The sequence below is a fragment of the Panthera onca genome, chromosome A2 (genome assembly GCF_046562875.1).
Source record: "Panthera onca isolate mPanOnc1 chromosome A2, mPanOnc1 haplotype 2, whole genome shotgun sequence".
NCBI classification, from domain to species: Eukaryota; Metazoa; Chordata; class Mammalia; order Carnivora; family Felidae; genus Panthera; species Panthera onca.
This window is the reverse complement of record NC_138340.1, coordinates 11,683,366-11,709,642: the sequence shown is the minus strand read 5'-3', so window position 1 is coordinate 11,709,642 and position 26,277 is coordinate 11,683,366. Positions and strand designations below refer to the sequence as shown.

The following is a 26,277-nucleotide window of genomic DNA, read 5'->3' as shown; positions in this document are numbered from 1 at the left end:
GGCGGGGGGAGCGATTTAAAGGGACAATGTCCCCCGAGCGGTGGAGGCGGCGGCGGCTGCGGAGGCCGCGGCACCGGCACCGGGAGCGGCAGCGGCGGTAGCGGCAGCGACGGCCGCACCGAGGAGGGAAGCTTCGAACCCCGGCGCCTGACCGGCGGCGCCGCCTCCCCGGTGAGGCCCGGCCCGGCCTGGGGAGCCCGCGGGCGGGGCGGAGCCGGAGCGGGGAGGGGGAGGCCAGGGCCGGGCCGGGACAGGCGGGACCCCCCGGGGCGGGGGGCGGGGGCGGGGCCTGCAGGGGCGGGGCCTGGTCGGGGGCGGGGCCGTTCCGGTGGGGGGGAGGAGCGGGGGTCTTGGGGCAGGTGTCCCCCCCCCCCCACCTCGGCGCGTCCCACGGGGTCTCCCGCCCCGAAGTGCACGGGCGGAGGGAGCGTCTCCCGGACCCTGACCCAACGAGGGGTGCGCTGGCGCGGCGCCGCCCCCACCCCTGCGACCCCCGGGGGGTGTCCAGGCGGGAGGCCCCTTCCCACGCTGCCAAAGTGCTCCGAAGTTGCGGTCCCGCCTGTTCCCCGCGGGCAGTGCCCACCCGGTGGGCACCCGCAGGTGCTTCCTCTGGGCCTGGGCAGGGACCCCCGCCACGACTGCCAGGCCACGGACTGGCCCCCTGGGAGCCCCCAGGCCCCCGAGGGCAGCGCCTGCAGCCAGGCCTGGAGCCCGGGCCCCGCCCCGGTTGCCTGGGCCCGGCCTCCCCACCATCTCCCTGGGGAGGGCGCCTCATTCCTGCCCTTCACTTTCCGCCGTTACCTTGAAGGTATTTATAGGTGGAGAGGACAGCACCCACCCCCTCACACACTCGGCCTCCCCAGGGTCCTCATTTCTGGACCAGGAGCCCCATCCGTCGTTTTTGTCCGCAGACTAGAGAAATCTTGGGAGGGTGGGATGAAGAAGCCCAGGCTGGGTATGCATGAGGGAGTGTTGGGGAGAAGAGAAGGGGTTAATGCTGGGGTCACTTAAGGCTGTGGGTGAGGGTGAAGGGTTAATGCTGGAGAACCCTAAGGTCCTTCGAGGATAGGGGTCAGAGTGTGGGAAAAGTGCAGAGGTAATGATGGGGGCACTTGAGATAATGTATAGGATCGGGGTGTAGAAGTGGCTGGGATCCATGCTAAAGCAGGGACAGAGGATCTGCTTGTACATGGAGTGAGGGCACAATTGGGGAAAGTGCAGTGGAGCATGAGTGAGAGGAGGCATCTGGGAGAAGTGATAGGTTGAATGCTGGAAGAAAACAAGGTCCATGAATTTGCATGTGTAAAAAATGGGGTAAACTGAGGCAGCACAGTGCAGGAGCTGTGTAAAGAGGAGTTCCCCGTGGGGAGACTGAGTCACACGGAAGATAGGGGCCATCCGGGTTACAATGCATATGGACAGGGCCTCAGCACCATTTACTTAGCTCTCTTGGGCTGGGAGGGAAACTGAGGCACTGAGTAGCAAGGGTGAGGACTGGAACTTTGAGGTAGGAGAAACTAAGGCAGCATCCCTTTCCCACCTCTCCTGAGCACCTGTCTCTCTGCCCCCAGACTTACAATGCCTTGCTGAGCCAGACCAGCAATTGAGTGGAGCCAGGCAGACAGCATCCATGGATGGGCCCCTGGCAGGCGGCCTGGCCGCCCCAGATCGTCCTCGTGGCCCCGAGAGACTGCCCGGCCCAGCACCGAGGGAAGACATCGAAGGTGGGGCCGAGGCTGCTGAGGGGGAAGGTGGCATCTTCCGGTCCACCCATTACCTGCCTGTCACCAAGGAGGGACCCCGAGACATTCTGGATGGCAGAAGTGGCATTTCTGGTAAGAGAGTGGGCCCTGCGGCCCTGGGGGAGCATCCAGCCTGGTCCCTGAGGTTCAGAGAGGGCTAGGTCACCCAGCCCAGCAGGGGTTGGGATGGGATTCTGATTCTGCTTGGGTCCGGAGCCTTCTCTTTGTGCTCTGCTTATTTTCCCATTTTATGGTTGTGAAAACAGACCCGATGAATGCCCTCCCCCCACAGGGGGTGGCAAGGAGCTGGGGCTTGAACTCGGGTCGGCCTGGTTCCCTCTTCTGAGCTCGTTAATTGGATACAGGTGCACAGCTTAGCACCCTGAGCATCCTGACCTGAGAGCCCACTTGTTCCCCAGGTGTACCCCAGTCCCATCAGTCTGTTCCAGCTCCCTCTTGCTACACTGTGGGTGAGTCCTGCTCCTGAGCCACAGGTTAAAACAGCTTGTGCCCTCTAGTGGCCGGGGAGAGACTGGCTAGTCAGGGACACCAGCTGCCCCTTTGTGCCTCAGTTTACCCAGCAGAAGGGGGTCTCATACTGTCCCCACCTCCAGATTTGTTATTCATTCATTAAATACTTAGCAACTACTATGGTGTCAGGATGTTTTCTAGGTGCTGGGGATACAGCCATGAACAAAAGAGGCAAAACTCCCTTCCTACAAGAGGCCTGACATCCTAGTAGGAGAGACAGGCAATAAGCAACTATATAAATAACGTGAGGGCAGGTAGTAACAGGTGCCGTAAAAGTTTTACATAGAGTGCTAGGATCATGCCCGGAGGACCTGGGAAACCTCCCTGAGTGGGTGGAATTTGAATGGAGCATTGAAAGAATGGTGGGAAGGACAAGCCAGGTGGGGGAAACAGCAGGCGCAAAGGTCCTGTGGTGAGGCGGAGCCTGGTGTGTTCAAGGACCAGGCAGGAGCAGCAGAGTGATGGGGGCAGTGCAGGCTGATGCACCAGATGTCTCCCTTCATCTCCTTGGCCTGCCCTACAGGCCTTGGTTTCCAGGAACCTCCGGGTACCTCATTAGGAGTTTCCTACATGCCAAGACCTTTATGTGATCATCTCATGTCATTCTTAAAAGATTCCTTGGGGTAGCCTCAATTATTATCATCCCATGTTCGAGATGGGAAGTCTTAGACCCTGAAGGGTTAAATTAGTTGCCCATGATCCCACAGCTGGTGGTAACCTGGCTTGACAGCCCTGGTCTTTAACCACCATGCTGTGTCAAGGCATCCTGGACCTGCCCCCAGCTCACCCTTAGCAATACTCATGATATTCAGATATTTACTGAGCACCTTCTTGGGGCCACACACATATAGCACCCTCACACTCATGAACCCTGCCATCTGGCTGGGAGACAAACCAGCTACCAGGTGTTATGACATAGTCGCTGTGGCTACAGTGGGTGAGGCCCAGCCTGGGGGCCATCCAGGAGTCCTGGATGAGGAACAGACAGGCAGGGGCCATCTAGGCATCAGGCTCCACATATGCAATGGCATGGAAGTAATGGGTAGCTACTGAAGGTGTTACACAGCAGGGGACAGGGTGAGACTGAGGGCAGAGTATCAGTGCTCAGGGAACATTAGCAATCCCCTCCTCTAGATCACTCATAACCAAGGCCCAGACAGAAGGAGAGCCATGTTCCACGGCATGTAACTGGCCAGGGCAGGCCTGAGACCTTGATTTTATGAGAGCTCCAGGGAAACAGGGTCTGGGGTCCCAGAATCCTCTCTGCTTCTGAGGAACTGGTCAGTTCTCTATCTGGCAGAAGCCCCAGGTCTGGCGAGAGAGGGGGAAGGTAAGTAGGTAGGTGCGTCCTCCCTCCCTCCAGGGACTCAGCCAGGCTCCAGAGTGCATGTGCCTGGAGAGGAGGGGGATGTGGCTGCCAAAGGGGGCCAGGCCCACCCTAAATGATGTCCTTGAGTGGATGGGGGCTTGGGGCAGGGGTGGCTTGACTTGGTTGGGGGGGGGGGTCACAGCCTGGAGGTTAGATGAGGGCCTGGGCTTGGGATGCAGCGCCTCCCCTGCTGTCCTCTCAGCCTGCTCGACCCCCCTTCCTGGCTTGGGCACCTGCCCTAGGAGTCTTGTGATGTCTATAAATAGGAACAGCCTCTGGGGCTGCTGTTCCACCCTGAAGCCTGGGCCTTCCCTCACACTGCCCCTGCCCTTGGAGCCCCCCAAGGGTACCCCTGGAGTGGCTACTTCCAAACTTCTCTGTCTGCACACGGATGCGTCCACTGCCTTCTCTGTCCTCCATTATGCCTATTGACTTGGAGCCCCCACAGCCTCCTTGCAGCCCCCGCCTGATGTTTGGCCTCTCTCTCCTCGGCTCCTGGGTGCAGCCAAGGCTTAGGGGGCTGAGATGGTCCACAAGGATTGATGGGAGTCTGGTGCGTGCCTGGCATTGGGAACGGGGGCCAGGGAATGAACGACATACTATTTCTGCCCTTGCGTGGGGACCCAGGCTGGGGAGGAAATCAGAGCATGGAGTGAGCTCTGGGTCCAGCCTCCAGCTTCCAACCTGGGATACCTCCAAGCCAACCCCGACCCCCGTCCCAGGCACCCTCACAGCCCTTCCTTCCTCCCACCGCCGCCTCTCCGGATGGAGCATGTACTGTGTGATCTCCTTGGCATCCGTCGCTGGCCCTGTGAGATGGGTGGTAGCTGTTCCCTTTATACAGAGGAGGAAACAGGTGGGAAAGGTGTGCCCTTCAGTCACCACTGGGCCTTGAACTTGGATCTGTCTGCCTCCAAAGTCTAGATTCATGGTCACTCTGCCAAGCTGCCTGGCTTGGGGTTCAAGCTGCAAGTGGACACCCTTCTCATTTTCCTTCTCTCATTTTCAAACCCTCTTGGGGACCCCCAAGATAGCAGGAGTCCATGAGGGCCCCTTGGCATGGCCACTGCCAAGGGCTGCATCTGGGCACCTCGTCAGACCTGTAGGGACTTCTGGATCCCCTCTGGCCATGGAGGCCTCTGGGCAAGCCCCCCAGCCCCCAGGTGTCTTGGACACGGGGCCCTGCTTGGCCTGCTTCCTCCAAAATGCTGCCACTAAAAATAGGAGCCTCGCTGGAGCTGCTCAAAGAGGCCAACACAGCCCCCTGGCTCATGGAATCCTTAGACAACGCCAATCACAGAATCAACGAATCTGGGACGCCCAGAATCTCCAGAGCTGGGGTCCCAGAATCTCAGAAGCAGGATGCCCGCACCCTCAGACCTGCACCTCTAGGCTGTGCGGGGGCTTGGTGCCACTGAATTGCTTGCCCTCCCCTGAGTAGCTCACATGACTCCTGTGTTCTCAAGAGACCCCATTTTTTGAGATCTCTGTCCCTTGGCTGGTCCAGGCCTTGCTTTCCCAACCCTCACACCTTCAACATGCACCTCATCCTTCCGCCCTGACACTGGCCCCTGCAGTCAAGTGTACCCCTGGTCTGGCCCTGCTCCCCATCCGTCTACTCTAGGGGTCCTCAAATGGGGGGCGGTTCTGCCTGCAAGGGGCCTTTTGCAATGTCTGTAGACATTTTTGTTTGTCACGATGGTAGGGCCAGGGGCTGGGGGCCGGGGGGGCGGGTGGGTGGTGCTCCTGGCACCCAGGGGGGAGAGGCCAGGGATGCCGCTCAGTGTCCTACACCACACAGAGAATCATCCGACCCTACACGCGGATAGTGCTGAAGTTGAGAAACTGCTCTAGAAATGCAAATTTACGTACCCCCATCACCACCCTCCCCTTCCAGAGGCCATGTGACAGTCACAGCCCTTCTCTCAGGCTCAGCAGAAAGACCCTCAGCCAGTGACCACAACTTTCTGATTCCCCACATCATCCCTGATGGCACTTTTAATTCTTTGGCTCCTGTCAGCTCTCAATTTCCTGGGCAAATTGAACCGTGGGGGATCAGACAAAGAGCTAGCCCTGGACCATCCTCCAATTGAAGTTAATCCAGCAATTGCATCTGTCAGGCTCTGGACGGGGCACAAGTTCCCCCCGTGTGTTAACCTTGGCCCAGGCAATTGGCCTGCACCCCAACTGGCACGTTCACCCATGTCAGGCGAGTGCGGCGGGCAGAGGAGGCACAGGCCAGGATTCCTGTGGTCGCTCCAGGCGTTGGCTCCACAGGCGGATAATGGAGAGTTGGCTCTATCTGTGTAAAGGGTCCCAGGAGGGGATTTGATTCTAGGACTGAGGCCTGGAAGGGGGCCTGGGAGGCAGGGATAGGCCCTTTGCAGCTCGGGCTTAGGGCTCCTCACTCATCAACTGGCGACTATTGGTTGCACACTTGCTGTGTGCCAGGCCCTGGGATGCGGCAGTGAAGGAGGCTGAAAAAGTCCCTGCCCTCAGGGGGAGCTTACCTGTTTGCAGGGACTCGGGGAAAGCAGTCATCCATAGTGGAACAAGGCAATTTCAGAGAGTTCGAAGACAGAAATGAAACAGGAGACAAGAGAGAAAGTCATAGGGGCTCACTTTGGTCAGTGGCCAGGGAAGGACTCTCCAGACAGAAGAAATAGCCAATGCAAAGGCCCTGGGGCCAGAAAGGGTTGGGTGAGCTTGAAGCATCAAGAGGAGCCAGGACAGAGTGAGTGAAGGTCAAAGACAGGGAGCTGAGGCTGGAGAGACCTGCTGTGGAGGTCCGACCTCTCAGGGCTTTGCAGGTAGTGGTTGGGAATCTGGCTTTTATTATAGGTATGATGAGAGGTCAGGTGAGTTTTAACCAGGGTGTGATTTTTAAAAATCACCCTGGTTGCTGGGTGGGGGCAAAGAGAGGAGGGTTAAAGGCAGGATACCCCTTGGGTCCCCCAAGAGACTCTTCCAAAGAAACCCCTTTCAAGGCTCAGGAGTGCAGAGGCCAAAGGCCTCTCAGGGGAGAGGGGTGGGGAGCCGGCTAGGCCCTTCCGAGGTGCCCGGCAGGGCTCCCGGAGCTGGGGTGTTGTGAAGGACCCCGGCCAGGGGGACCCCAGCCCCTCAGGGTCTCCCCTCTCTGTTGCAGACGGGCAGCCCCATCCCGGCCTCAGCGAAGCCCTCCCCCGTGCCACCTCCGCCACCCATCGGATCAGCAGCTGGTGAGTGCCACGCTGGCCCTGACGTCAGGGAGGGCAGGGGGGCAAGCAGGATGTGCCTAGGCCCAAAAGAAGCCCCCTGGGGAGTGAGAAGGGGAAAGGAGGGAATCAGGAGGCCAGGAAGGAGGAGGTGGCTCCCGGCAGACAAGCCCCTGGGCGTGTGCAGGGGGTGGGGAAGACTGGGATGAACACAGACAGTCAACTCTCATTATCCCTGCCAGGAGCAGGGCCAGAGGGACAGGAGCCTGAAGGTTAGACCCTTGGAGTCCTGTCTCTGCCAGGTGGCCCTTAGCCTGATGCCAGGCCTCTCTAAGCCTCAGTTTCCCCATCTGCAAAATAGAGTCCCTAAGATGCATCTCACAAGCTGGCCTTGAGGACCCAAGGGAGGTGGGACAGGAGCAGGAAGTGACAGCAGTGGTGACAGCAGGGACCCTGTATTAAGTCTTGGTGGGTGCTAATATGCAAATAATATTTGTACCGGGTTAAATGATAGCTTTGGCACAGGTTTACCCCACTGAATCTTTGCCATGGCCCTGGGGGGATGGTCCTGGTAGTATCACATGTCACCGATGGGGCTGAGAGAGGTGACCCCCTGCTTTCCGCTCAGCCTCTTGGTGGAGCCATGTGTTCACCTGTTTGGTAGACACGATCGATAGCCCCTCTTGGAGTCAGGGTCCTGAAAACGAAGGGAGATTTATCAGGGACAGTGATAAGAAGAACCCATGTTGACTGCGGGCTCACCAGGAGCCAGGCATCTAGTGAAGCGAAGCATTCCCCCCAGCACTGAGCTGTGTCCTCCTCTCCTTACACTTCACGGGGTCAAGGCCCCCATTTGAAGGATCGTAGCTGTGATTGTTTACAACAAATTTTTTTTTTAACATTTATTCATTTTTGAGAGACAGAGAGAGATGGAGCGTGAGTGGGGGAGGGGCAGAGAGAGAGGGAGAAACAGAATCCGAAGCAGGCTCCAGGCTCCAGGCTCTGAGCTGTCAGCACAGAGTCTGACACGGGGCTCGAACCCACCAACCGCAAGATCATGACCTGAGCCAAAGTCGGGTGCTTAACCAACCAAGCCACCCAGGTGCCCCACAGCTGTGATTATTTAAATGAGCACATACCTCATGTAAACTTTCCTTTGATTATGGATACGAGAAAGCTCCTTAGGTGCTGCATAAGGACACAGAGGCTCCTGGTTTTTGGGACTCGTCCCCATTTGTAGGATTGGAAAACTGAGGCCCGGTGAGGTTGCTTCGCCTTCCCCCTCCCCCCAAAGAAGGCCAGGGTCCTTGGGGCTAGAGGCTGAGCAGGATCCTTCCACCATTCCTGACTCCACCCTTCCTGGAAGGGAGCTGCAGGGGAAAAGTGCATTCCCTTGAGTTGTTTATGCCACAGAGTTGCACCAAATTTGCTGGAGAGGTGAGACTAGATGAACTAAATCACCCCAGTTTGGGGGCACAGATCAGAGCCTTGGGCCCTCCTGGGGGACAGATGAGAGTTGACTGTGCCACCAGACTTGAGGACATGCCTTGTGACCCTGGTGTGACCCCTGATAGACCCTGTACGCTCTCCCACCATGCAATGGGGCTGGGCTATATAGACAGGTGCAGCCTGGGAGCTGGATGTGTTTTCTGGTCTAACAGCTCTGGACGCGCCACCCGCACTCCCCATACCTCCCCACCCTCACCTCCATGTTCCCGGCCCCTCTGAGGTTGCCCTTGGGCTGGGTCTCCGGGGCTTGTCTCAGAGCCTACGAGGATCCCCTCCCCTGCCCAAGGAAGGGAGACTGAGTCCCATGGCTAACCTGTCCCAATTGGCACTTCCTTGCAGTTGCTGGGATGGAGGCAGCCTGGACTTCCAGCCGGGCTCCCCACCACCCCACCTCCTGGGCCACTTCCCTGGCCCCCCTGATGGCCAGGGGACCTGGGAGCACCCCCTGGTCCAGGAAGCCAGGGAGGGCCTCACATCTGAGCAGAGGTTCGAGGACTCGGTCATTGTGAGAACCATGAAACCCCACATTGAGCTCGAGGGCTCTAGAAGGTTCTTGCACCATCAGGGTGAACCGAAGCTCTTGGAGAAGGCCTCCCGGGGCCACCCCAGGTTCGACTGGCTCCGGGACACAGATGAGCAGGCCCCACCCCAGGATGCAGGGCTGCACCGGGACCTGCCACCCCAGCCCCTGCCCCTCACCTCCTTCAGGACGGTGCTCGTGCCAGTAGAAGATAGCGCTAAGTCACTGGATGTGACGGTGGTGGACACTAGGGAGCACCTGGCAGACCTTGAAGGGCTGGCCCAGCCATCCGACTGGGGCCTGCCCAGGTCGGCCTCGGAGGTAGCCACACAGACCTGGACAGTGAACTCGGAGGCGTCCGTGGAGCGGCTCCAGCCGCTGCTGGCCCCGGTCCGGACGGGGCCCTACCTGTGCGAGCTGCTGGAGGAGGTGGCCAAGGGGGTGGCCAGCCCAGATGAGGACGAGGACGAGGAGCCGGCCGTGTTCCCGTGCATCGAGTGCAGCATCTACTTTAAGCAGAAGGAGCACCTTCTGGAGCACATGAGCCAGCACCGCCGAGCCCCGGGCCAGGAGCCCCCTGCCGACTTGGCCCCGCTGGCCTGTGGAGAGTGTGGCTGGGCCTTTGCGGACCCCAGTGCCCTGGAGCAGCACCGCCAGCTGCACCAGGCCTCCCGGGAGAAGATCATTGAAGAGATCCAGAAACTGAAGCAGGTCCCGGGAGATGAGGGCCGGGAGGCACGGCTGCAGTGCCCCAAGTGCATCTTTGGCACCAATTCCTCCAAGGCCTTTGTGCAGCATGCCAAGCTGCACGTGCGTGAGCTCCCGGGCCAGCCCGCCAGGGAGCCCTTTGGGAGCGGCAGCGGGGCCGGCAGCCCGGGCCCTGATGCCACCGCCCTCGCCTATCGACCCTACCGAGGCTCCTTGGGGCTCAGTGGCTGCGTTTTCTGTGGCTTCCCCGCGCCCAGCGAGAGCCTGCTCAGGGAGCACATGAGGCTCGCGCATGCCCACCCCCACTGGGAGGAGGATGCCGAGGCTTTTGAGGAGGACCCTGCCAGCCAGCCGGGCACCAGCCAGGAGGCATATGCCCGCTTCCCTGATGCTGCCGAGGACTACTTTGGCAAAGCTGAGCCGCTCTTGGCCCCCACGTGGCAGGAGAACCCTGCTGGATATGACCCCAGCCTGGCCTTTGGCCCAGGCTGCCAGCAGCTAGGCATGAGGGATTTCCCACTGTCAAAGCCACTTCTGCGCGGCTCAGATCAGAGGCCCCTGGGAAGGCCAGCCTTCCCCTCACCTCTCGCATCTGCCCCCTACTCCTTACATCCCGGTAGAAACAAGAGCGTGGTCCACCCGCAGGGGCTCCCAGGCCAGCTGGGGGACCGGAGACACCCTTGGAGCGAAGAGGAGGAGGAAGACATACCGCTGGCCTCGGAAATGGACTTTTCCCCTGAAAATGGGGTCTTTCCACCCCTAGCTTCCCCTGGCCTCATCCCACAGCTGGCCCTGGACCTGAAGCGGACTTTCCGAAAAGCTCTGAGGGCAGCTGAGGCCTCTCGGGCACAGCGGCAGCAGCTCCGAGGGATGGTGCCCGTTGTGCTGGTGGCAAAGCTGGGGCCACAGGTCATGGCTGCAGCAACCCGGGTGCCCCCACGGCTGCAGCCCGAGGAGCTGGGGCTGGGGGGCACTCACCCCCTGGACTTCTTGCTCCTGGACGCGCCATTGGGCAGCCCGCTGGGGCTGGACGCGCTCTTGGATGGGGACCCGGCGGTGGCACTGAAGCATGAGGAGCGGAAGTGCCCCTACTGCCCGGATCGCTTCCACAACGGTATCGGCTTGGCCAACCACGTCCGGGGCCACCTGAACCGTGTGGGCGTCAGCTACAATGTGCGGCATTTCATCTCTGCCGAGGAGGTGAAGGCCATTGAGCGCAGGTTCTCCTTCCAGAAGAAGAAGAAAAAAGGTAGGGCGGCTTCGCTCTGGCACCCACCTCCCTCCGAGGCCCGCGAGACGTGCAGCTGGGCAGCTGAGCTCTGAACCGAGCAACCCTCACTCTAAGTCCTCCCATAGCGCCAAGCAGGGGGAAGTCAGGGCCTCCCCTTCTGGAAGACTGGGAGCCGCGGCAAAGGCCACTGCATCGGTGGAGGTGTGGGGACGCCCCGATGCCCTGGCCCTTCCAGCAGCTGGAGGAAGGGGTATGGGCAGAGGAGGCAGCCCCAGGCAGGGAATTTCACTAATGTCTTCACTCAGCGAATATTTATTGAGAGAGGTCCCCTCTGTTCCGGGCATTTGGGGGCACAGCAGGGAAGGAAATAGCAGTCCCTGCTCTCTTGGAGTTCCCAGCCCAGTAATAGGAGTGTGGGACCCTGGCCGGCCTCAGAAACCCCAGGGCAGCCTGTGAGCTATGCAGATTCCCAGGACCAGGGTTCTGTTTCTGGAGATCTGTCTCCAACAGGATTGCCCTGGGTGCTTCTGACGCTGGCGAACGTGGATCCCACTTGGGGGAGGTGCTGGTGTGGTGTTTGAGAGCGTGTGTGCGCATGCGTGCATGTGTGCGCGTACACTGGGGGTCAGGGTCAGGGGGCAGACAGCCACAAAACCAGGCAGTTATGGTGGTGAGTGACCAGGGCTGTGATGGGGAAAGCCAGGGGCTGGGGAAGCTGAGAGGAGGTCCCTGACTCTGCCTGGGGCTGTTGTGGGCGGGGGAGGGGGGGGGGAAGCAGACTCCTAGGGGAGGGGATCCCATCCATTTGGCCATTTCTTCATTCAACAAAGATTTAACTGACAGCACTGGAGTGACAGTGAGCAAAAATAGGCGTGTACTGTAGACACGAGAAGGCTCTTAATCGAACGTTCACCCAAAAGATTGCAAATCCACAACTAGAGAAGTTTCTGAGGGTGGAGTCCCTGATGCGAGAGCTAAGTAGGGGGAAATCTGGAAGGCCAGGCACATAAGGCTTCTTGGAGCAGGAATTGCGGGAGGATGTGTGAGCTCACACAGGCAGGAGTGTGAATGGGAAAGGGAGGTGTCCCGGGTCAGGGATGGCACTGGCTGTGTGATTTGTGGAGGGTGGAGGGTGGAGGGTGAGAACCCCTGGGAACAGGGATGGCTGGGGCCAGAGAGTCACCCCTCCAGGCAGCCCATGTCCTCTCTCCCTCCACAGTGGCTAATTTCGACCCAGGCACCTTCAGCCTGATGCGCTGTGACTTCTGTGGGGCTGGCTTCGACACGCGGGCCGGCCTCTCCAGCCATGCCCGGGCCCACCTGCGTGACTTTGGCATCACTAACTGGGAGCTCACCGTGTCACCCATCAACATTCTACAAGAGCTGCTGGCCACCTCGGCTGCTGAGCGGCCCCCCAGCCCCCTGGGCTGCGAGCCTGGGGGGTCGCCTAGCGGCTTCCTGACCTCCCGCCGGCCCCGCTTACCTCTTGCAGTGCCCTTTCCACCCACCTGGGCTGAGGACCCTGGGCCAGCCTACGGAGATGGTAAGGGGAGAGGGTGCAGAGGGGGTTGGGGCCCTGACCCTCCTCAGGGGCCCAGAGAGATGGGGGGTATGAGGGGGTCAGCCACTCTGCTTTCCTGGGAGGGTTTCAAGTCACTTTTCAAAGTATGTTGACAACTGTCCTCAAAACTGCCCTACCATGTAGGGGTTATTTCTCTTTTACTCAGGGGCTGGGCCAGGGCTGCTTCTGGATCCAGTTAGTCCCTGCCCTGCCTGACAGTGACTTTAATGCATGCTTATTCAGCTCTTACTAGGAACCAGATAGGTTCTAAGCACTTTACAAACACAAACTTATTTATATCCTGACAACAACGATATAAGGCTGGTGTTATTATAATCCCCATTTTACAGATAAGGAAACTGAGGCACAACGAAATTCATTAATTTGCCCAGGGACACACAGAAGTGGCAGAGCTGGGATTTGAAACCCTAGACAAGTCAGGCTCTACCACTCTTGGTCTTAAAAACGTCTTCTATCTAGAGCAGTGCTTTCCGATAGAACTTTCTGAGACGGAAAGGTTCTCTAGATACGTGTTCTATAGGCCACCACTGGCCGCCTATGGCTGTTGAGCACTTGAAATGTGGCTAGTGCAAGGTTAGTTGCAATTCGCTCAGACACTGCAGATCTAGAGTCCACATTCTAGATTTTCATTGGTGCCTACTTTGTCCGGCAGCATTTATAACCCCTCCCGTAACTTGAGTGCTTGTGTATACTAAAGTTTCACCGTATTTACGCCTCAAAACAATTCAGTGCAGCTAAGGATTGTTGTGTTCTGGTTTTACGGAGAGAGAGACTGTGGGTCCTCTGCTTTGCCACACAGCCACAAAGCAACAGAGTGAGACTTCTGAACCATGTTCGGTGGTCTCTCCAGGGGAGGATGGCTTGGGAAATCCAGAAGTAATATTTTGGTGAAGGAGCCTGGGAATGGGCACCACTGAGGGGCCAGAAAGATGAAGGCCCCAGCCTTGCAACGGCTGACTTTGTGGGAGCCCTTACTGAATCTTGAAGCAGAGAACTGGGCAGTGAGGAATAGGTGGGCTCTGGGGAATGCAGGAGGTCCCTGAACAGGGGGAACTGTCCAGGGGCTGCTTGGGGCTGAGTTTCCTTCTGTTTCTCCTACCTGCAGCTTCCAGGGTCCTACCTAGATCTGTACTCTGACCTCCACTAGACTCATCTGTAAGCCCCCTTACTGGCGAAGGAGACCTGAGGGTCTGCAAAGTGGAGGGTGGCACTATCAAAGCCCCTCTCCTCCTTGGATAAGACTAAGGCACAGAAAGGGCATAGTGGTTGGTGGAGGTCACAGTTTCGAAAGAGACTGTAGGGATGTGACCTCAGGCTTCTTGCCTCTGCTGAAGGCTGTCCCCAGGCATTCAGCTCACACACCTGGCTAGGTTTGTGGTTTCTCAGGGGTGGCTGAGAAGTGGAGCTGGCTCTGAGGTTGACTGGGAGGCACAGGAGGTAGTTTGTAAGTTCCAGCCCTGCTGCCTTCTTTTTCTGTCACTCAGGTAGAGGCCTGAATGTCAGGCTCACACTCCTTACTTGGTGCCTGGGTCAGGCCACCCAGGGATGGTAGCATGTGCTCAGCAGTCAGGTTCAGCTTTGGTCCACTTGTTCCTAGGAGAAGACCAATGTGCCAGCCCCTAGTTATGTGCTGATGGATCCGGCCAAGCCATTGGGGTGCCAGGATTCAGTCTGGTACTGCCCTAGCCTTGTCCGTAGGAGGGGAGGCCCTGATCAGTCTTCCAGTTAACACCTGGTGAGCAGGAGGGCCGTTAATGAGTGATTCAGAAGATCCTGGAAGTCTTGCCTTGAGGAAGGATGCCCAAGATTAAGGCTAGGTCCTGGCACCCGCCCTGCCCTGCACAGTTGTTCTTAGAAGCATCTCCCACCTAAGTGAGCCGTAGGGGGCGGGTGCCAGGTTGGGGGCGGGACAACGGTCAGATTCTGGCCCCACCCAGCTGTCAGGGACCAGCTGGGGGCGATCGGTTTGGTGTCGGGGAGAAGCAGGTTGTGCCTGGAATGAGGTGCCGGCGGTCGTGTGGGGAGTTCCGTAGGATTGCGGGACGGCGCCGGAGGGGCTGGGGCGGGGACATTTGGATACCAGGATGATGTTGTGGGATCCTCGTAGTTGGGCTCTGGTGTCTTCCAGGATCTCCGACACGGAGGGCAGTCTTCCAGGATAGGGAAAGGAACAGGGTCCCGGCGCAGTTTCTAGCTCCAGGCGTCGGGGCTCCAGGAGCCTGAATGCTGTTAAGGCAAATGCTTGTGGCCCGAGGATTCCCATTCTAGCCTTAGGAATGTCCAGGGTTGGGGAAGAGTGTCCCAGCCCGTCCAGGCCAGGGGTGCAGTTGGCAGCCGGGCCGAGCGCGGCTTGTGTGCTTCCGCGAGCCGGTGTGCAGGCGGCTCCCTGAGGGTCCGGCCCCATTCCCCCCCCCCCCCCCCCCCCCCTCCGGCCCGCTGGGCCGGGACAAGTGTTTCGCTCGCGGCGCTCGGCGCTCGGCCGGCCACACTGGGTGCGCCCCGAGGGGCGGGGCGGAACGGAGCGGGCTCGGCGGCGGCGCTCGGCGCTCGGCGCTCGGCTGCTCCCGCCTGGGGCGGCCGCCCCGCGTGCGCCGGAGCCAAGATGGCCGCCTCCACCGCCCAGTGCCGAGTGACAAAAGCGGAGAGCAAGGCGGCGGCGGGGCCGCGCGCGGGGGGCGCCCGGGAGCGCGCGCCCGCTGGGGCGCCCCCGCCCAGCCCCCCGAGCCCGGGCCCCGCGGCCCTCCCCGCGCCGCCGCCGCCGCCCCCGCCCCCGCCGCCGCCGCCGCCGCCGCGGGACGGGCCCAAGGCCGAGCCGGAGCCGGGGCCCGGGCCGGCGCCCGCGCCGGGTAAGAGCCCGCGCCGGGGAGGGTACGGGGAGGGCAAAGTCGGCGTTCCGCCCGCCCCCTGCCGCCGCCCCCGATGCCCGCCTTCCAGTCTGCGGGACTCCCCCTCCCCCCCCAGGCCCTCCGGTCGCGCGGGCCCCGGGCCTCCTGTCGAAGCTCGCAGAGTCCCGGGTTTCAGAAACACTCTCCGCCGCCGCTCCGTGGGACCCTCGCCCCGTCTGACAGATGTCCTCTGTCCCCCTTGGAGCCCCGGGAGCGCCCCTCGCCTCAGTCTCGGTCCCTCCGGCGCGGAAACCCACTCCAAGTCACTTCAGACACGGTCCCTACACTATGTGACAGACGCGCCCACTGCACCCGGCGACTCTGACAAAGTCCTCGGTGTCCCGTACCCCGGTGGCCTCCCCTGCCTGCCTTCTCCTTGCTTCCGTAGGACTCAGACTGAGCAGGGGACCTGCGTGGCTTCCTGCTCAGGGCACTGAACGACTTCAAAGCCCCATCTGACACACAGTTCCTTCATCCTCAGAGCTGTCTCCATGCCCTGAACGCTAAACCTGGGGCTCAGCGGGCCACTCGGGCCCCCTTCTCTGAAAAACTAGACCACGAAAACATACCTTCCACTGCGTCTTCTCATACACCGCTCATTCAGGGAAGCTTCCTGGCCGGAAACTTCCCACAAAGTTCTGTGATTCCCACTTTTCCTGTCCGGATTCAGATCCCTGCTGGTGGAGGCTCCCCGTTCTCACCTTCCCCCACTTAGGCCTCAGCTTGTGATAAGTAGACTACTTCTGAGCCCTGAGTTGTCTCGGCAGCCCCAGCTGTCTTGTCTGGTGCAGATTCCCAAGTCCTGGGAGCCTCCTCTGGAGGAGCCTCCTTCCTGTCCTTGGCTTCTCACCTCTGTGTTGCTTCTCTGGCCTCTGACCCTGGCCTTCCCTTACTGGATTCCCCTTCTGACTGCCACCTAGCTGCCCCCAAGACTGACATGCTCCCCTGCACACGTTCTGCCCAGAGAGATTTGTTGTCAGATCTCCTAGGACGGCAGTCTCTGCTTACACTGTATTGCCCAACCAGTCTGTGTGCCGGTGCGTGGAAGCTGCTCCTAGTCCCGGCTGTCAGTGGGCAGCCTTGACATCCCTGGGTCTTACTGGTGCTGGGGGTTATGGATGGAGCCCCTGTTTTCATGGGGTGAGTCGCCTCCCAGGGTGAGAGCAGCTGCCAAGGATGAGGAAGAAGGCTCCATGCCGCCACTCTCAGTGTTACGGGGGTAGACAGCTCGCACCCAGCCTGGGCTGAGCCTGTCTTCCTAACCTCACAGGCTTGGGTTCTGAGGAAAACACAATGGTGGCCATGGACTTGGGCTCCCCCCCGCTCCCCAAGAAGAGCCTGCCTGTCCCTGGGCCCTTGGAGCAGGTGGCCAATCGGCTGAGCAGCAAAGTGGCTGCAGAGGTTCCTCATGGCAGCAAGCAGGAACTGCCAGATCTCAAGGGTGAGTGGCCCAGGTGGCAAGGTGGGGGTGCTGGTCAGGCTGGTCACACTCATAGGGAACTCTGGGGTCTGGGGGTTAGTGCGGGGTCAACAGCTTTCTCTTCGCTTCAAGACACTGAGGAGAGATCTAGCTGTCTTCTCTCGAGCTTCTGTTGCCCTGGGCATGCATGGCCTTGAGCTGTACCCTCACTGGGCGAGGGAGGGACATCCAAGGAAAGAGCATGGTTTTCATGAGCTCACACTCAGACCCAGTTCATCTGCTGACTTTGGCCCTGGTTAGCTGTGTGATCTTTTGCATGGTATTTTCTCATCTGTGTGTTGACATTCAGATCATTATTGAGTGGTAACAGGCACTGCACCGGACCCCAGGGATGTGAGAGGAGCAGAACAGACCTGGCGCCTGTCCTTGGAGTCATTGAAGTTGGGGAGCAGGGAGGCAGAGAAGGAGACAGGCAGGGATAAGGAAGGGCTCTGCAGAAGAGGGTGCAGGGCACCGCAGGGACTGTGGCTGGGGTCTCCAACCCAGTGTCTGGGGCATGAGTTGAGCTGCAGAGGCTGGCTGGGACAGCTCTGGAAACCGTGTGGCTGGCAGGTCAGCATTTGTGTGAACACCTGTTGCCAGGACACCCTGGTATGTTGGATATCTGAAAGGCGTTCCATTGGCTGGACCACGGAGGGCTCTGTCTCCTGCTGTGTGCCCTTGGGCACAACTCTTCCCTGAGACTCAGTTTCCTTATTTGCAAACTGGACAGGCTGATTCCTGCCTTATTAGGGTCATTTTAAGGATCAGGGAGGCTTGCGGGGAGCCTGGGTGAGTGGGGTCCTTGGTGGGGGGGGAGAAGTGGGAGGGCAGGGCTCAAGGGGCCTCACAGCCAGCTCTCGTGGCCTTCATCTCGCCCTCCAGCCCAGAGCCTGACCACCTGCGAGGTCTGCGGTGCCTGCTTTGAGACACGCAAGGGCCTGTCCAGCCATGCGCGCTCCCACCTGCGGCAGCTGGGGGTGGCCGAATCGGAGAGCAGCGGTGCCCCCATTGACCTCCTCTACGAGCTCGTGAAACAAAAGGGTCTGCCTGACACACCCCTTGGGTTGCCCCCAGGCCTGTCTAAGAAGTCCAACTCACCGAAGGAGGTGGTAGCTGGGGCTCCCCGGCCTGGCCTGCTTGCCCTGGCCAAACCCTTGGATGCTCCTGCTGTCAACAAGGCCATCAAGTCACCACCCGGCTTCTCCACCAAAGGCTTGGCCCACCCACCCAACTCCCCACTCCTCAAGAAGGCACCACTGGCCCTGGCGGGCTCCCCTACGCCCAAGAATCCTGAGGACAAGAGCCCCCAGCTGTCCCTGAGCCCCCGGCCAGCCTCCCCAAAGGCACAGTGGCCCCAGTCTGAGGACGAAGGGCCCCTGAACCTCAGTGAGTGCGGGTCCTGGGAGCTGAGGGAGGTCCTGGCACAGGGAGGGCTGCAGAGCCCAGGGTGGGGACAATGGGGACTGCAGCTCCTACGTCCTGGGTCCATTGGGTCAGAATTTTGGTCAGAGCACTGTGTCTCCTGTTGGGCTGGCCATGCAGCATATTATCATCTGCCTCCCACTTTACTTTGCTGTTCCTCCCCCTGGAGGCCTGACTGTGGCTGCTGAGCCCATCAGGGTCACCCTTGCCACTTAGGGACACTCTTGACCTCCTCTGAGCCTGAGGGTTGGGACAGTGAAAGTAACCAGAACTCCTGTGGGCCTGGCTTCCCAGGAGGGGGATCTTGGGTCCTATAGGCAGGCAGGTGGTCCTGTAGTCGGTCCTGTCTTCACATCTTCCTGGCTGTCATGTGCAAAGGCACCTCAACGGTGCCCATAGGTGGAGCCACACCTCCTAGGCTACTTGTGGGCTTGGCAAAGTAGGGTTTGGGAAGACCCCACCCTCACCCCGACCCCCACCCCCACCCCCACCCCAGGTGCAGTGAGCAGGTTTAGCATGATGTCCCTTAGGAAGTCAGGCCTTCCCACACATTTGTGTTTGAGTCTGAGGGTGAGCCCAGGGTCTAGCCCCCTGCCCAACAGGGCACCCCAGTTGGCACCTCATGTTCTGATGAAGCTGCTTCCGTTGTCTGCTGTGCTTTCAGGAGCAAGGCCCTGAGCAGGTCTGCCCTTTGCTGTATGGTGCTTGGCAGCTGGGTGGGGCCCCTGCTTTGCACCCATACAGCTCCCAAAGCTGGGGTCCCAGGGAAGAGGGCCTGGGAGCATCAGATTGTACCACTGGAATTTGGCCACGTCTCTCTGCCCCATGTTCTTAAGCTGTCCACACTCACCTTGATGCCAAAGGGCTAGGCAGGGAACAGGACTTTCTGTTTCCCAAAACCTCTTAAAATAAATCTGCGGCACAAGTCTTGGACCCCGAATGGCCTGGGCAGCCTTGAATCACACCAGGTCTTCTTGCCTCAGTCCCCCAGGGCCGGCCAAGGTGGCGGCCGTGAACCCCCCCCCTGTGTTTTGTCTCCGCAGCTTTAGATAGTGACGGGGGCAGAGAGCTGGACTGCCAGCTGTGCGGTGCCTGGTTTGAGACCCGCAAGGGCCTGTCCAGCCACGCCCGCGCCCACCTGCGCCACCTGGGCGTCAGCGACCCGGACGCCAAGGGATCCCCCATAGACGTGCTCCACGGGCTCATCAGGAGGGACGGCGTCCAGATCCGCCTCCCACCCGGGCGCGGCACCCTGGCCCAGCTGGGGCGGCCTCCTCCCACCTCTGCGGCCCTCTCCTTGCTCCCCCCCCCACCGCCGGCCAAGAAGGCCAAGCTGAAGGCCGCGGGTACGGCCAGCCCCTGGGGGAAGCAGGACCTCTCGGCCGCCGCAGCCGCCGGCATTTTCTGGGCCTCTGATGTGGAGCCGTCTCCTCTCAACCTCTGTAGGTTCTCGCTTCAGCCGCTCCCTCCTCCCTGCGGGCCCTGGAGCCCCTCCCGGGGGGGTCGCAGCCCCCTCCCTACTCTTTTCCTGCTGGGGCAGGGAGTAGACAGGGGCCCTTGGCAGTGGGCTGGTTCTGCCCAGAGATCTTGCTGGCAGTTGGCTGCTAGGCCTTTTCTCCTGGCCTTTGACCTCCGTGCCTGTGACCTTCCCTGAGAATGAAGGCCAAGGGTGGGGTGCTACCTTTTGGTGTGGAAAGTGCCCGTGGTTGCCCCTGGTCTGGATGGCATTTGGCACTTAGGCTGCTACTTCCTGCCCTCTTGCCCCCTGTCCTTGTTGGGACCCGCAGAGCCGTGGAGTCTTAGTTCCATCCTTCTCTGCCAGGACCGAGGGCCCATGCGCTCTCTGGAGCCTCCCCTCGCTCCTGCTGAGCGTCTGGCCCCCACCCCGCTCAGTTCCCTCGCTTGCACCTGCCCTCCACCACCACCCCAGCCTGTGGGCGTGCTGCTGCCCATGCCCAGCCGACCAGGAGACCCACAGGCGACGATGCTGATGGTGCCCACGATGCTAATTACTCCTTTCTCCTGCTGCAGCCTCGGGCCCAGAGCCAGCTCGAGACATCCGCTGTGAGTTCTGCGGTGAGTTCTTCGAGAACCGCAAGGGCCTGTCGAGTCACGCGCGCTCCCACCTGCGGCAGATGGGCGTGACCGAGTGGTATGTCAACGGCTCGCCCATTGACACACTACGGGAGATCCTCAAGAGACGGACCCAGTCCCGGCCTGGTGGCCCCCCTAACCCACCAGGGCCCAGCCCGAAAGCCCTGGCCAAGGTGATGGGCAGCGGAGGTCCTGGCAGCTCGCTGGAAGCCCGCAGCCCCGCAGACCTTCACCTCTCACCCCTGGCCAAGAAGTTGCCACCGCCACCAGGCAGCCCCCTGGGCCACTCACCTACTGCCTCTCCTCCTCCCACGGCCCGGAAGATGTTCCCAGGCCTGGCCGCACCCTCCCTGCCCAAGAAGCTGAAGCCTGAACAAATGCGGGTGGAGATCAAACGGGAGATGCTGCCAGGGGCCCTTCATGGGGAGCCTCACCCATCCGAGGGTCCCTGGGCGGCACCGCGGGAAGACATGGCCCCCCTGAACCTGTGTAAGTGTGACCCCGGGGCAGGGCAGTGAAAACAGGTAGAGGGGTCTCCCCGGGCCCCCTCCCCACCCTCATCCCAGCACTTCATGGGTACCCGAAGCGCCCACGGTAGAAGTAGAAGGGAGGATACACAGGTCTGGAGGACAAGGGGTTAGCTGTGCATTCTGGCTGTGCAGATCCCAGCTGAGCTGCTTCTTGATGCTCTTTCATCTACTCTGGGGAGGCAGAATTGTGCCATTGGATGATGGCAAAAAGATTTTATCTCTGGGGCCATCTTTAGTTGATTGGTAGTGTCTGCCAACCAGATTCCTGGGGAGAAAGATGACAGGGGTCAGTTCGTGATGTCTTCCACCGGCAGGAGTCTAGGCACTCTGAGTGGGCATCTGAACGGTCTTTCTGACATTCCTGGTTGCTAAGTGCTTGACATTCGGAGTCAGGTTCAAGTTAAGCGCTCAGCAGTCTAGCAATATGTGACCTTGGGCAAGTGTCTTCTTTCTGGAAATGAAGATAAGCATGGTCCAAGCTCTGTATAGTTCCAAAGTGGTATAAAGCACCCAGCACGGTGCCTGGTATGTATATAGTAGTCATACTGTGCATGTCACCATGTTCTTTCTGCTCCAGTCGGCTGAGTCGTGTACTGAGCAGGTGAGGATGGCCCAGGCCTCTCTCTCTTAGTGCTTCTGTGCATTTCATTACCAGCTGTGTGCCATGTGCTTTGAACTGCTCCCTCAAGGTGGAAGTTTCTATCTGCATTTTGCAAAGGAGGAAACTGAGGCTCAGAGGGGAAGTGGTTTGCCCAGCGTAGCCCAGCGTAACATTAAGGGGGTCACAGCCAAGCTGGCCTCTGAGCCCAGGATCAACGAAGCACTTGCTCTCACTGCTTCATGATGTCACAGGGGATCATCTTGAAGCCAGCTAGGATTTGAGGTGACAGAGCAGGCAGAAGGGCTGGATGTACACAGGGGCCCCTGGAAGTGGATGAGGGAGTGGGTCATTTGGGTCTGGGGCCGTATGGACGGGACAGTTAACACTAGCCTTGAGCTTGGAGGCTTCCCGCCGCAGCCGCCGCCTCCTTCTCCTCCCCTTCCCCCCCACCCTGGACCCCCTGCAGCGTCCCGGGCAGAGCCTGTACGTGACATCCGCTGTGAGTTCTGCGGTGAGTTCTTCGAGAACCGCAAGGGCCTGTCGAGCCATGCGCGCTCCCACCTGCGGCAGATGGGCGTGACCGAGTGGTCTGTCAACGGCTCGCCCATCGACACGCTGCGGGAGATCCTCAAGAAGAAGTCCAAACCGTGCCTCATCAAGAAAGAGCCGCCCGCTGGAGACCTGGCCCCCGCCTTGGCTGAGGACGGGCCCCCCACGGCTGCTCCAGGGCCTGTGCAGGCCCCCCTGCCGCTGGCGCCAATGGCTGGCCGCCCAGGCAAACCAGGAGCTGGGCCGGCCCAAGTTCCTCGAGAGCTCAGCTTGGCGCCCATCACCGGTGCCAAGCCCACAGCCACTGGCTACCTGGGCTCAGTGGCAGCCAAGCGGCCCCTGCAGGAGGACCGCCTCCTCCCAGCAGAGGTCAAGGCCAAGACCTACATCCAGACTGAACTGCCCTTCAAGGCAAAGACCCTCCACGAGAAGACTTCCCATTCCTGTAAGCAGCCAGTGGCAGGGTCCTGGGAGGGCACCTGCCGGGGCCCACAGGGCCCAGCAGTGCTATGCACACACTGACCCCCGGCAGGGGCCCATGGCGAGGCCCCGGTGGGAGGTGGGACTGACTCCTGACCTGGGCAGGGCCTTCTGGGCACTCTGGTTGCCTTTGGGCTGGGGCTCAGCAGCACCCCCTCTGCCTGCAGCCACCGAGGCCTGCTGTGAGCTGTGTGGCCTTTACTTCGAAAACCGCAAGGCCCTGGCCAGCCACGCGCGGGCGCACCTGCGGCAGTTTGGCGTGACCGAGTGGTGTGTAAACGGCTCACCCATTGAGACACTGAGCGAGTGGATCAAGCACCGGCCCCAGAAGGTGGGGGCCTACCGCAGCTACATCCAGGGCGGCCGCCCATTCACCAAGAAGTTCCGCAGTGCTGGCCATGGCCGCGACAGTGACAAGCGGCCGCCCCTAGGGCTGGCACCCGGGGGCCTGGCTGTGGTGGGCCGCAGTGCTGGGGGTGAGCCAGGGCCTGAGGCTGGACGGGCAGCTGACAGTGGTGAGCGGCCTCTGGCAGCCAGCCCGCCAGGCACTGTGAAGGCTGAGGAACACCAGCGGCAGAACATCAACAGTGAGTGCTGGTGGGAGGGGGTTTTGAGGGCGAGGGGCACCTGCCCTTAGTCACTTCCCCAGTTGCTCACCCGTTCATCCATCTGGCTACCATCCCACCTCTTCCCCCCTCCCCACTCCTCCCCCAGGCCCAGGCAGCATCCAGTGGCCAACTGTCCTGTCCTGTCCTACAGTTCCCCACAGCCTTCACACCATGCTTGCTGAAGGCAGGAACCTGCCTTCCCGGGGGTCTTGCCCTCTGGCTTATGTCTTGTCCCTCCCCGTACCTTTCCCTGCCTCAGAATTTGAGCGCCGACAAGCCCGCCCTCCAGATGCCTCTGCGGTCCGGGGGGGTGAAGAGGCCAATGATCTACAGCAGAAGCTGGAGGAGGTGCGGCAACCCCCACCCCGGGTCCGGCCGGTCCCCTCCCTGGTACCCCGGCCCCCCCAGACATCACTGGTCAAGTTTGTTGGCAACATCTACACCCTCAAGTGCAGGTACGTGGCCCCCTGGGGCGGCGGGGGAGAAAGACCACCCACCTGGGGCTTAGTCACCCAGAACCTCTGAACAGCACAGGGGTTGGTGGCAGTCAGGAGATGTAGCTTTAAGGACTGCCTCAGAGCATGGCTGGACCCAGGCTAAGGGATTCTTAACAGAGAGCGGCACCTCAGAGCATTAGGCTGGGTCCCTGAGGTTTGTCGCCAACGAGACCTGGTTTCCAGTACTGGCTCTGACACCTAATCAGCGTAGTGGCCTTGGGCAAGGGCTTCCTGCTCCAAACCTCAATGCTCCCATGTATATAACGGGGTTGACAACAGACCTACCTAATAGATTTGTCATGAGATTTAAAAAGTTGAGTATTTATGAAACACATGAACTATGCCTGCCACATGGTAAGCACTCGACAAGTGCTTGTCTGATTAAGACAAATGAAGGTCTTAGTTCATTTTTATCAAAGTCCAGGCATCCATCAGAAGCCAGGAAACTGGGTCTGACACTTAAGGTGGCCTCAGACCACATAGGCCAAGTCAGAAGTAAGATTCGAACCCAAGTCTATGGCATCACAGGCTCAGGTCCTGGGCCCCTGTTCTGAGAGGCCTCCCATGGGACCTCAGGCATAAGGAGTTGGGGAGGTGGGTGCCCGAGTAGGGTGGGTGTGAGTTAGTGCCTGACCCCCTTTCCCCAGCTGCCATCCTTCTGTCTTGGGGCCTGGCAGGGCAGGGTCTGCTGCTCTGGGGTCTCTGTCCTCTCAGCTCATGTGTTTCAGTCAGATGGCAGAGGGGCCCTGGAAGCCCGACGGCCCTTTCCCAGCATCAGAGCCAGCAGACCTCCCTGAGCCTAGAGATGATGCGGGTCTGTAGGGGACCCTGCCATCATCCAGGGGTGGGTAGAGGAAGCCGTCCGTGAAGGGCCCCTTCCCTGAAGCCCTGGGCCTGCACCGTGCACAGTGAGCCGTGGCGGGTGTGCCTGACGCCCGGGCACGTGGGCTGGGCTGCACTTCGGCCTCCCCTCTGTTCCCCCACAGGTTCTGTGACGTGGAGTTCCAGGGGCCCCTCTCCATCCAGGAGGAGTGGGTGCGGCACTTACAGCGGCACATCCTGGAGATGAATTTCTCCAAAGCGGACCCCCCACCCGAGGAGCCCCGGGCCCCGCAGGCACAGACAGCGGCGGCAGAGGCGCCCTGACACAGAAGCATTCCAAATTCCCTCTCGTGCCACCTCTGTCTTCTCTTTCTCCTCCGTCTGTTCCACCCTGTCTTCCCTCTTTCTTTTCCGTTTCCAAAGGAGCAAGCCAAAACCTCAAACCGGCACCCCTTGGGGGCCGGGCACACTACAGCCGGGGCGCCAGGAGCCAGCTAGTGGCCCTTCCCCCAGCCCGAGGGCTCTGGGGCCACACACAGCGCATCTTCCTTCAGCCCACGCCCACCTGGTCCAGCAGGGGCAGAGGCCAGGTCTCTTGTGGTGGCAGCTGATCTGGTCAAGGGGAGGAAGGCCAGCGCTCCCCCGCATCTGGCAGCCAGGCGGGGCTATGTTCGCCATCCGTGGCCATTTGCAAAGACCCCAAAGACCCCTGCCCTGGTTCCCTCTTGCCCCTGTGAATATCCTCTCACACACGCACACGCAGACACAGACACACACATACACACATGCACGCACACACAGGCACACGTGCACGCACGCACGCACCTCGTGAGACCCAGGATTTGTCCTAGCCCCCCAGATCCTGAGTCAAACGACCACATCATGCCACGGTGCTTGCTCAGGGGAAGGCACGCTCCCTCTGAGGGCCTGCTGGGGCCTGGGAGCCCCCCACTGAGCCCATGATGCCACGGAAATCCTTGTTGGCCGCCCCCCACCCCCCCAGAGGGGCCTTCCGAACAGCCTGGAAGAGCTCAGAGCTGACAGCTGCCTCCTGCCATGTCAAGGCCCCCCAGAGCCTTGGGGGGCTCTGGGGCCCAGGAGGGGGTGGGGATGGGACTCTCCTCCCCCACCCCCATTCCCCTCCTCCTTTTCACTGTTGCTTTCTATGTATAGCTCCCTAGACCTTTCACTTTTTTAAAAACGCGTTTTGTGTAGAGAATAAGGAACGTGGATCTTTTTATTTTGCAATCCTGGGCCAGCTAGAGACCGGGAGCTGATTGATCTTTTAACTTTTTTCAGTGGCCACATTTTGGTTATCGATGTACCTAGAAGTATGTAAATTAGATTAAATTTCTCTTCTGGAAACACCCCGGGGCAGGCGGCCAGCGTGTGTTTTTCTGTCAAGTGGACAGGCTGGCATCGTCTGGCAGCCGGGGCTGGGATCGAGCCACCTCCCCCTAGAGCTCCCGGAGGCCCTGGGTTTTCCTGTTGGCCGCCAAGCTGACCAGACCCAGCTGGGGATGAGCCCAGGTTCCCAGCTGTTGGCCCTCAGTGGCATGGTTGGTGAGGGGCTCTGGCCGGCTGGCTGGCTGGCTGGCTGGCAAAGCGGCTCCTGTGAGCAGAGGAGAGGAACCAAGGCTCTGGGCAGCTGGTCTAGGAAGGGAGCCAGGATGGAGAGAAGCAATGAAGCTGGAGGGCCCTCCAAGGGCAGGAGCGGTCCAGTGAGGGCGCGGGGGACCTGCCGGGGGAGGGAGAAGCCCACAGTTGCTGGCAGCCTTCAGAGAGCTGGGACCAGCCTGCCTTCAAGACATGTGACTTGCCTGGAGACACATGCACCCTGAACCCGAATCACACGAGGGGAGAAGGGAGCTGCTGGCTCCTTCGTGATGTTATTTATTTTCTCGCTCTGCAAATGTTTATTGAACATTTCTGAGATTTTAA

At 60.3% G+C, this 26,277-nt stretch overlaps 1 protein-coding gene and 1 long non-coding RNA gene across 13 annotated transcripts; one reads left to right on the top strand and one right to left on the bottom strand.

The window, feature by feature from the left end:
• The first annotated feature begins 2 nt into the window (after positions 1-2).
• WIZ (WIZ zinc finger) lies at positions 3-26,277 on the top strand. Of its 12 annotated transcripts, none has more exons than XM_060630482.3 (13): positions 3-171; positions 1,572-1,835; positions 6,788-6,860; positions 8,685-10,822; positions 12,024-12,347; positions 16,542-16,712; positions 17,616-18,119; positions 19,199-19,597; positions 20,187-20,738; positions 21,847-22,374; positions 22,577-22,996; positions 23,277-23,472; positions 24,501-26,277. In XM_060630482.3, the coding sequence occupies exons 2-13, from the start codon at positions 1,631-1,633 to the stop codon at positions 24,658-24,660; spliced, it is 5,670 nt and encodes a 1,889-aa protein (XP_060486465.1). In that variant the 5' UTR covers positions 3-171; positions 1,572-1,630; the 3' UTR covers positions 24,661-26,277. The 12 variants fall into 12 exon arrangements, with proteins under 12 accessions (XP_060486465.1, XP_060486467.1, XP_060486468.1 ...); XM_060630483.3 differs by lacking the exon at positions 3-171 and adding an exon at positions 384-808; XM_060630484.3 differs by lacking the exon at positions 16,542-16,712.
• Positions 7,276-16,134, bottom strand: LOC144615730 (uncharacterized). The gene is made up of 2 exons (XR_013554286.1): positions 15,841-16,134; positions 7,276-8,206 (listed from the first exon to the last, which is right to left on the bottom strand). It is a non-coding gene; the product is annotated as an uncharacterized LOC144615730 (long non-coding RNA).

Bases quoted from the DNA above. Each gene is read 5' to 3' on its own strand.
- WIZ (XM_060630482.3), top strand. From the start codon at position 1,631: ATGGATGGGCCCCTGGCAGGCGGCCTGGCCGCCCCAGATCGTCCTCGT. The intron at 6,861-8,684 runs GTGAGTGCCACG...ACTTCCTTGCAG, and splicing joins ACCCATCGGATCAGCAGCTG to TTGCTGGGATGGAGGCAGCC. The intron at 22,375-22,576 runs GTAAGCAGCCAG...CTCTGCCTGCAG, and splicing joins CGAGAAGACTTCCCATTCCT to CCACCGAGGCCTGCTGTGAG.